This window comes from Ictalurus furcatus, chromosome 5 (genome assembly GCF_023375685.1).
Source record: "Ictalurus furcatus strain D&B chromosome 5, Billie_1.0, whole genome shotgun sequence".
NCBI lineage: Eukaryota > Metazoa > Chordata > Actinopteri > Siluriformes > Ictaluridae > Ictalurus > Ictalurus furcatus.
Window position 1 is genome coordinate 14,449,040 of NC_071259.1, and position 9,948 is coordinate 14,458,987.

Genomic DNA, 9,948 nt, shown 5'->3' on the forward strand with positions numbered 1-9,948 from the left:
TTCGACATTTTTATTTGCATAAAGCGAAGGTAACCGCCATCAAACCCTGTTTCAGATTTTTCGTAGGCTATAGATTTAAAAATGTTTTATGACTCAGTGAACAGGGCGACGGAACATGAAGTCTATGAATACATCTCGTCTTTTTGAATAGAGTACTTTGCTCAATATGTTATAATTTATGCTGAATTTGGAGTTGTGTCATTTATTCCCCTGTTGTTATTGTGCAAAATATATGGTTGTATGTCTCTTTGATTCAATTATTATTTTTATTTTTAAAAGGAGATCATCCCGAGTTACTGAGTAGCAGTTCCGGGTTAAGGGAGCACGTATTTGTTTTTGTTTTCTTCTCCTAGTCGGAGGTCGGAAATCACGAGTTTCGACCATATACAGCAGCAGTTGCTTCGAACACACCTTTTGACGTCAACGCCTAGACAGGAAGTATTTTGGACAATCTGACAGCGATAACGGGTAAGGTCTGCTCTTGGTATTTTTTAAATGACTGTAATAGTATGTTTCTTGAAGCTGGTGTTAGAAAAATGTCACGGAAGGAGTCATTACATGAAGTGTAAGTCGTTAAATTAGGTGTAAATCATGAGGTTGTCGACAGGGAACCTATTGCTGCTGTTTGCTGCCTATGCTTTGTCAGTAGCAGTCGAATTCCGCTTTCAATTAAACCAACAATACAAGTGTGTAATTATACATTGTATACATTATATTTTTCATCCAATGTCAACTTGGATGTAGTTCTTACATTGCTAGAGATTTCCAAAAGGCCTATTCGGAAAAAGAAAAGAAAAAAAAAAAAACAAGTGTTCACAAGTGTTACTCTGTTATTGTATTTTGGATCGGTCATGTGGATTTTTTTATCCGTCCTCCTCTGAGAAAATAACAGGCTGAATTATTACCTACTGTTCTTCGCCAATCTCAGTGGTCCTCTGATACTTTTAGTCCCATCCAGATATACATATAAATGAAAAAAATATGTTTGACTGTGTTACTTGCCAATATTTAATCTTGTAGCACGCATATCGGTTACCCTCTTTAGGTACTTAAACACTTCCCGAATCGCGAAACGAAAAAATGGATGCTTTAGAAGAGGCACTCAGGCTTATGAGTAAAACAACGGCCTGATATTGTGTAGGTCCCCTTGTGCCACCAAAAACTGCTCTGACCCGTCGTGGCATGGACTCCACAAGACCTCTGGAGTTGTGTTGTGGTGTCTGGCACCAAGACATTAGCAGCAGATCCTTTAAGTACTGTAAGTTGTGAAGTGGGAGTTCCATGGATCGGACTTATTCGTCCAGCACATCCCATGGATGCTTGATTGGATTGAGACCTGGGGGATTTGGAGGTCAGGTCAATCCTGAACAAATTTTGTGTGTGGCAGGGTGCATTATCCTGCTGTAAGAGGCCACTGCCATTAGGAAATACCGTTGCGATGAAGGGGTGTACTTGGTCTGCAACAATGTTTAGGTAGGTGGTACATGTCAAAGTAACATCTACATGAATGCCAGGACCCAAGGTTTCCGTGCAGAAAATTTCCCAGAGCATCACACTGTCTATGGTGGCTTGCCTTCTTCCCATAATGCATCTTGGTGCCACCTCTTCTCCAGGTAAGCAATGCACACACACCTGGCTGTCCACATGAGCCTGACACCAGTTCACCAGTTGTCTTTCCTTGAAACACTTTTGGTAGGTACTTACCACTGCATACCCGGAACACCACACAAGGGTTTCATTACAAATGATATTGAAACAACTTGAGTGAAAAGCAGAATCATAGAAATACAGTGGTGTGAACCCTTTAGATTTTTCTATGTTTCTGTATAAATATGACCTAAAACATCATCAGATTTTCACACAAGTCCTAAAAGTAGACAACACGAACCCAGTTAAACAAATGAGACAAAAATATTACACTTGGTAATTTTTTATGGAAAATGATTCATTATTACATATCTGTGAGTGGCAAAAATATGTGAACCTTTGCTTTCAGTATCTGATGTGACCCAATTGTGCAGCAATAACTGCAAGTATATGTTTCCTATAACTGTCGGTTATTCCTGCACATCGGCTTGGAGACATTTTAGTCCATGTTTTAGGTCACATTTATGCAGAAATATAGAACATTCTAAACTTTAGAAAACTTAAACTAAATTCTAAATTTCACAAAATGAACTCAAGCACCACTGTATGAATTTAAGAGTTTCTTTTTTTTTTTAAGAGTTTGTATGTCAATGTTTTCCTTAATGACAGTGTGCAGTCAAGCTGACACAGACTCCACAAGTTTGTGTAAAACCTGATGATCCATGTTAGATCAAATCCATTTGTGTGTGGTCAGTGGTCATAGTCAATATTACAGTATCACAATATTTGCTCAAATTTAAATAGTTAAATTAAGTTAATAATTGAAATGTTAAAAAATTCCAGATTTTTCTATATATATAATATAATATAATATATTAGATGACGCAAATAACATGTATTATCTTGTAGTGCATGTCAAGGGCGTGAAGACCTCAGTGAGACACCACGACTATAGTAATAACTAGTTTACCAACTTTCTTTATTTAGCTTATTCACCTTTTTTCACCATTGTTTTTTTTTTTCTGGAGAAATTTTTTATCCATAATCTACTTCCTGCAGATGCTGCAAGGTAAATGAATTGCTTTGTTAGTCCTCCACCACAGTATGTTTTTGGGTTTTGTGTGTGTGTGTGTGTGTGTGTGTGTGTGTATGTGATTAGCACAAAAGCTCAAGAACAAGTGGTTGAATGTTTTTAGAATATGGAAATTGAAACCAGCAGATGAGAACATATCAGGGTCACGGTCACAGCAAGGTCAGATGTACGACTAAACTTGTTGGCTGTGGAGGCATTCTCTAAGTGCTCTCCCCTAAATTAGCATGGGCTAGTCTGTGGGTGGGTAAGCAGCTAATTAGACCTGTTATTGGCCGGTTGCCTTATTTACACATTGCACATATTTACACATTTTATTGCAAAGACTTGAGAAGATTCAACCATTTCCCATTCCTTTTGATATAGGCTTCCACATAATCCAGACCTTGTCTGAGGGTGGCAATGTATCCAAACTCACACAACCCGTTTGCAGATGATGAAGAGCATGCCACACCAGCAGCAAAACGCTTTAACTTCGATGATGGTTATGAAGGAGAAAGCACAATGAACCCAGCAGATCGACGCCAGAGGCAGCTGAAGCAAGAGGTGATGCGCACAGCTCACTCTGCCATGGACAGCAGCAGTCGTTCCCTCTGCCTCATCTATGATTCTGAGAAAATCGGGACAGAGACAGCAGAGGTTAGAGAATTTTACATGACAAAAATGCTCACAAAGGAATTGTAGTAAACTCCAGAATTAACAACACCTTTTGGAGAATATGGGCAAAAAGTATAATATAACAGTTATAAAATCAACATTTATACAGCGATTCAAATTTTGTGCATGTACTTGCCTTTCCTCTAATATAAATAGGCTAGAAGATTGTGAGGACTTTACCACAAATTTTTCTCTCAAAAATATGTGAAAATTATTGACATTCATAGATGTTATTTAAACGCCCCATAGAGGTTATAACACATTTTGGAACAACAGATTACACAACACTATTATCATCGAAGCTGACTGTGTATGTTGATCCTTATATTAAGCATACTGCTACACTTTCCCAAGTTCGGGCAGAAATGAGGAAGCAAGGCAGGCTTGGAACAACTCAAAAGGCTCTTTAATTTTTACTTTAGCTTTTCAGCTCTTTAATCACATGCACGCACACGCATGTCTCTCTGCTGGTTGCACGCGCGCTCTCTCTCTCTCTCTCTCTCTCTCTCTCTCTCTCTCTCTCTCTCTCTCTCTCTCTCTCTCGGAGCGCATCTCTCTCCCTCATCCTCGCCTCAGCTCACTGCAAAGAAACACACACTCATTAGTAGAATTCCCTGCAGGTGTGCACTCCTTACCATTCACTTTCTCAGGCTCCGCCCTCCATTCACAAACTGGCACTCGAGCACACCCCCACTTCCACACACACAATCAGCAGATTTATTGCTAACAGTACCTACAGTAGCTAGCTACTGCTGCTAAACTGTAGTATAAATTCATTGCTCTTCTTTGTTACTGAACTACTATGAATATGAATATTGAGTGTCTGTTTTATTATGTAGATAACTGGGTGGAGGTTAGAGTGAAAATGGGATGTGAGTTGGCACTTTGCTAAAGTTTACTAAAAACATAAATGCACCATTTTTAGAATAAAAATTCTTTAAGCTGTATACTATATGGCCAAAAGTATGTGGACACCTGACTATCACACCTGTATTTGGACACTCCCCAAACTGTTGCCACAACATTGGAAACCCATAGTTGTCTAGAATGTCTTTGTATGCTGTAGCATTAAGATTTCCTTTCATTAGAACTCTATTGGGCCAAGCCCAAACCTGTCCCAGCATGACATTTTTCCTGTGCACAAAGAGAGGTCTATAAAGATATGCTTTACCAAGGTTGGTTTGGAAGAACTTAATTGGCCTGCACTCATGCACCCCTAATGTCCACCCTATTGAACTTTGGGAATAATTGTAACACCAACTTCATGCCAAGCCTTCTTGTGTCAAGGAGAATGTGAATGAGAAGGAATGCAGAAGAAGGAGAAGGCAAGAGGACTGGAGCTTGATGGATGGGAGGTTGAAGTCTCTGAGGACAGTAAGAGGAGTGCTGTCAGTAGGGAAAAGACTGAGGAGCATGTCCATTTCTTCAGTGGAAGTCTCCTAAGGCACCAGTAAGGCAGTAGATGACAATGATGAGAAGGTTGATCGGGGAGGTACCAGTAACTGCATGGAATTCGAAGGATGGGATGTTGAGATAAGAAAGGGAGAGAGGTGTGAAGCACCATCTCTGAGACAACAGCTGACCTGTATCATCACCCCTGCCAGATTCTCATGGAGTGTGATAGAAAGCATAGGCAGAGGACAGAGCAGCTGGTGTAGCTGAGATCTATGGCGATATCCAGGTCTCGGTTTGTGCCAGAAAGTAAAGAGAGTAATGATAAGCTAAAGCTAAGATGAAGTCAGCTTTCTTTACAGCAGACAATTCCAGAGCCCACCTACCATTGCTGTTTGAGACTTAGACAACAGAGGAGGGTAGATGAGGTTACTGATAGTTTGGCCTCTTGTTTGTGGATGAGAGTTTATGTGACTGTGAGATATGTGGTTAGAATTGTTTTATATTTCCAAATAAATAGATTATGATCAACAAATAAATGTAGTGATATTCACCAAAATTGAACAAATTCACAAATAAATAGAATGATATCGACAAATATATGTTTGGAGTTTCACAAAAACAAATTAAATTCACAGATATGATTGGTTGGAGCGAGAATGTGCTATGATTGGTCAGTGCAATTGGTCAGTGGCTGTTATCTGATTGTCTTGAGTAGACGGTGTGTGGAGTCCACCTATTTGTGGTTTTATGTGCATGTCTTGATGTTAGAAATGTTTCAGAATCCACAACTGCACAGGTAGAAAGCCACAAATACACAAATCAGCTGTTTCTTTAGGAATTTCTTCACATCTTCTTGGTTTCATCTGACTGCTGAAGCCATGTTCCACAAAAAGCATGCCCAGAATCTCACTGTCAAAAGGTCTCGATCAGGAGAGGGGTATAAAAGAATTTCCAAAACAGTAAATGTACCATGGAACACTGTGAAGACATGGTAGGGAGGGATATTGTGTGTGTGTGTGTGTGTGTGTGTGTGTGTGTGTGTGTGTGTGTGTGTTTTCTGGGAAGGCTTTCCTGTAGATTTTGGAACATGGCTGTGGGGATTTATGTTTATTCAGCCACAACAGCATGAGTGAGATCGGCACTCATGTCAAGCAACAAAGTAGAGGTGGGTGAACTGACTATTTTCTATCGTGATCGATCTTGAAGATGTCCACATTCTACTTTTCAAGCGAATCATGGAGATCATGACCTTTTATGTCCTCATAATAATGTTAAAACTACAACAGAATGATTGCCTACTAGATGGCTATGCTGATTGGCCAAATTATATCACGTGTCTATCATGTATCTTTCATGCCTGACGTATTTGAAAACCAACATGAGCTAGCAGCATGGTGGATAACCGCTAACCCTACGATTAGAGGACAACCCGCTCTACCACCTGAACCACAGCCGCCCCAGATGAGGAGCTGGTGCCAAAAAAGGACTCAGCGTCAGTAGTGTGGCAGCGATTTGGCTATGCATAGTCAGATATTTCTCAAAGCAAAGTTATCTGTAAACGTTGTCAGCACTTCCGGAGGTAATATTACAAATCTTTTCAACCACCTTAAAATTAAGAATCCAAAGGAAAATGCCGCGAGTGTTTCACTGAGGTCGGTACAACATCCCCACTCATCTGTATCTCCCAAGGTCCCAAAACAAACAGTTATTACTGATCGACGCATTAGAGCAGTCGAAATAATATGATGAAAGCAGCAAACAATGGAAAGCGGTGTCTGAGGCGGTCACATTCTATCTAGCCAAGGAAATAGGAAGCATTCAAAGCTGTGGACAACAAGGGACTGATGTACACTTTCGATGCATGTTATGATCTGCCCAGTCGCAAATATTTTTCTAATACCGCCATTCCCCACATATATAGTGAATGCCGACAGAGGATTGCTGCACAAATAAAGCACGACAAATTTTTTGCACCGATGAGTGACTTATGGTCCAGTCATACATCTGAGACATACCTGAGTCTAACCAGCCATTTTATTGATGACTGGAAGCTAAAAAGTGCATGTCTTCAAACAAACTACTGCCCTGAAAACCACACTGGGGAGCTAATTGCCAACAATCTGAAGAAAGCACTAGAATCAAAGCACTAGAAGTAATTACTCAGAACTCAACTATTATTAATATTATTAATATATATTAATTTATATTAATTAATAATATTCATTAATATTATTATTAATTAATAATATTAATATATCAGAGCTAACTATAATTAATCTTATTTAATGGTTGTGTTATCTATTATCTGTTGATAACTTTAATATTTAAAATAAAGTTTAACATACATTTTAATGACCATCTTGACAACTGCAATATTAAAAGCAATATTAAAAGTTTTTAATTGTGCAAATAGATAAGTCCCTAGGCTTGTTCCGGTCTGGATATTCTCGATAGTACATCTCAATGCAATTCAGTTCGCGGATGGTGAATTTCTGTTTGTGTTATGAAGGTCATGATATGATTTTTTGGGAAGATCGCCCACCCCTATGACTAGGATTGGTGTGCAGTCCAATTGTGTGCAGTCCAATTCATCCCAAATGTGTTTAGTGGAGGTCAGGGCTTGGGCCACTTGAGTTTTTCTACATAAACATTGCCATGTCTTTATGGAGCTCACTTTGTACACAGGGGCATTGTTAATCTTGTAAAATCATGCGGTTACTACTTTGTGGCAACAGTTTGGGGAAGGCCCAAATATGGGTGTGCTGGTCAGGTGTCCACATACTTTTGGCCATACACTGTATATGTATGTGTAATTTTGTTCTTTGTCTCAATAGGAGTTGATTCGTCAGGGTGAGGCCTTGAAGAGGACAGAGAGAATGGTTGATAATATGGCACAGGACATGAAGACTAGTCAAAAGCACATAAACTCTATTAAGAGTGTATGGGGAGGTTTGGTTAACTATTTCAAAGGAAATTCTGAGCCAAGGCCTCCACAGAAGGAACAACCAGTCTATGAGGCCAGCAACAGGTACAAAGTCTATACATTTGTTCATTATGGTCAAGCTAAGTTATATATGTTATAAAAGTTGTATAGCTCACTGTAAAATAATGCTAGGAGTCAATATTGTACACTGCAAAACTGTTACTCAAGTAATCTACTCAGACATTTTGAGTATAAAATTTACATTTACTGCCAGCTATAAAATTTTTTTGTCCTTGTATGTCATTTGTGGACTAACGGTTAGATTACAGAATACACTGGCAGAAAGCAAGAAGCATGAAGGTAAATATGAGGCCAGCCATCCCAACCTAAGGATACCGGACACATCTGGTAAGTCTTTTTCTGCTTATTTGAAGTGGCTCTGTGGTTACGCTGATGTGCAAATACAGACATCATTGCAGCTTTGAGCCATATCAAATCTTTTGAGGTATTTGTTCTTTTAGCTATTTGAACTATCTGGATATCTGGAATTGGTTTTGTGGCAAGTAATATTCTTTACTGAAAAGCTGTCATGTTTATCTGTCTGTGTGAATATACATGCAGTGGGTGTCAATAAAGACATAATCATTTATGGAACCAAAAAATAAATAATAATTTTTTTTCATTATTTGTTCAAGATAAAGCTCACATCTTATGTTTGGCCAAATAGGTTTTGGAGCTTCATTTGATAATGAATCATCTCAAAATGGATACTCAAACAATATAGATTTGAAAGCTGCTCATCAGCATCTGGACAATAACTTAGGTGAGAAATTAATTAAGAAATAAAATAAGGAATGAACAAACATTTTTTTTTTTTTAAAAGAAACTACCTGCTTTGTGCATTCAAATGGTGTGTGTGTGTGTGTGTGTGTGTGTGTGTGTGTGTGTGTGTGTGTGTGTGTCTGTGTGTGTGTGTGATGTATCAAGATGAGATGTCTAAGGGTCTGAGTCGACTGAGGAATTTGGGTCTGGGCTTGCAAGCAGAGATTGATGATCAAGATGTCTTACTGGACTCTCTGATAAATAAAGTGGACTCTATGGAAGGCAAGATAAGCTCCACCAACCGCCAACTCAAAAATCTAAAATGAGATTAGAGACTGACATTAATTTCATTGTCATCTATATATTGGTGCATTCTTGGATATTATTTGACCATTAGCCAATTTAACAGTTTTACCAATTTAATTAGTGAGTCTTAGCTTAGATGGTCTCTCCCCACCATATGACAGTGGTATCAGTTTCAGATGGTGAAGGCTAATACTTGCTTTTCTGTACCTTCTACTGTTTTCATAAGCATCAGTATATGCAGAATAGGAATGTGATGATTCCTCTACATATTTAGCTAAAGAGCTTTTTATTTTTAATCTTATTTTTTATCTTTTAGCCAGATCACATCAAACATTTCACCTAACCTGTGGTTATTTTGTGTAAGGCTTTTCTAGGCAAGTATATGGTCTATAAAATGTCTTAAAATAAAAGTTGGCAATGATATGTTGCAGTAAATAAAGAATACCCATTTTATACTGTAATGATAAATAATGTTTGTTTCTATCATGTCATTACTTTTTGAGTGTGAGGTTCAAAGGAACATTCAATCTTTTTCAGTATGATTACTACCTACCAAACAAGAATTTTGACACATTTCTCAGTACAGAGACAAGAAAACCTGCTTACTTGAAACTTACATACAATAGATGTTTAAGGGTATTTGTTGGGGCAGCTAATAAATGTTTGTGCAATGTGTATTTTTGCATAACACATGAATTCATTTTTTAAAGACATGCAACGCGAACCTTCAAAAAGATGTAAAGTAAACTCTATAACAGTATAAACTGTTCCTATCAAGATCTAAATACTTTTTGAGGTGAAAAATGGGCTAGTTATGGGCAACCAACATAGTAAAGTATCTCAGAAGTGCCTCATTTTCCACCCAAATGCACATGTACAGTGAGGGAAAAAAGTATTTGATCCCCTGCTGATTTTGTACGTTTGCCCACTGACAAAGAAATGATCAGTCTATAATTTTAATGGTAGATTTATTTGAACAGTAAGAGACAGAATAACAACAAGAAAATCCAGAAAAACGCATGTCAAAAATGTTATAAATTGATTTGCATTTTAATGAGGGAAATAAGTATTTGACCCCCTCTCAATCAGAAAGATTTCTGGCTCCCAGGTGTCTTTTATACAGGTAACGAGCTGAGATTAGGAGCACACTCTTAAAGGGAGTGCTCCT

The 9,948-nt window shown here is 38.3% G+C and overlaps 1 protein-coding gene across 3 annotated transcripts; it reads left to right on the plus strand.

Annotated features, from left to right (window-relative positions):
• The first annotated feature begins 396 nt into the window (after positions 1-396).
• On the plus strand, positions 397-9,241 carry snap29 (synaptosome associated protein 29). Of its 3 annotated transcripts, none has more exons than XM_053624831.1 (6): positions 397-468; positions 3,044-3,316; positions 7,564-7,757; positions 7,975-8,060; positions 8,380-8,475; positions 8,640-9,241. In XM_053624831.1, the coding sequence occupies exons 2-6, from the start codon at positions 3,080-3,082 to the stop codon at positions 8,798-8,800; spliced, it is 774 nt and encodes a 257-aa protein (XP_053480806.1). In that variant the 5' UTR covers positions 397-468; positions 3,044-3,079; the 3' UTR covers positions 8,801-9,241. The 3 variants fall into 3 exon arrangements, with proteins under 3 accessions (XP_053480806.1, XP_053480809.1, XP_053480808.1); XM_053624834.1 differs by lacking the exon at positions 397-468 and adding an exon at positions 504-565; XM_053624833.1 differs by lacking the exon at positions 397-468 and adding an exon at positions 2,544-2,656.
• The last annotated feature ends 707 nt before the right edge of the window (positions 9,242-9,948 follow it).

Bases quoted from the DNA above. Each gene is read 5' to 3' on its own strand.
- snap29 (XM_053624831.1), top strand. From the start codon at position 3,080: ATGTATCCAAACTCACACAACCCGTTTGCAGATGATGAAGAGCATGCC. The intron at 7,758-7,974 runs GTACAAAGTCTA...ACTAACGGTTAG, and splicing joins GTCTATGAGGCCAGCAACAG to ATTACAGAATACACTGGCAG. The intron at 8,061-8,379 runs GTAAGTCTTTTT...TTGGCCAAATAG, and splicing joins AAGGATACCGGACACATCTG to GTTTTGGAGCTTCATTTGAT.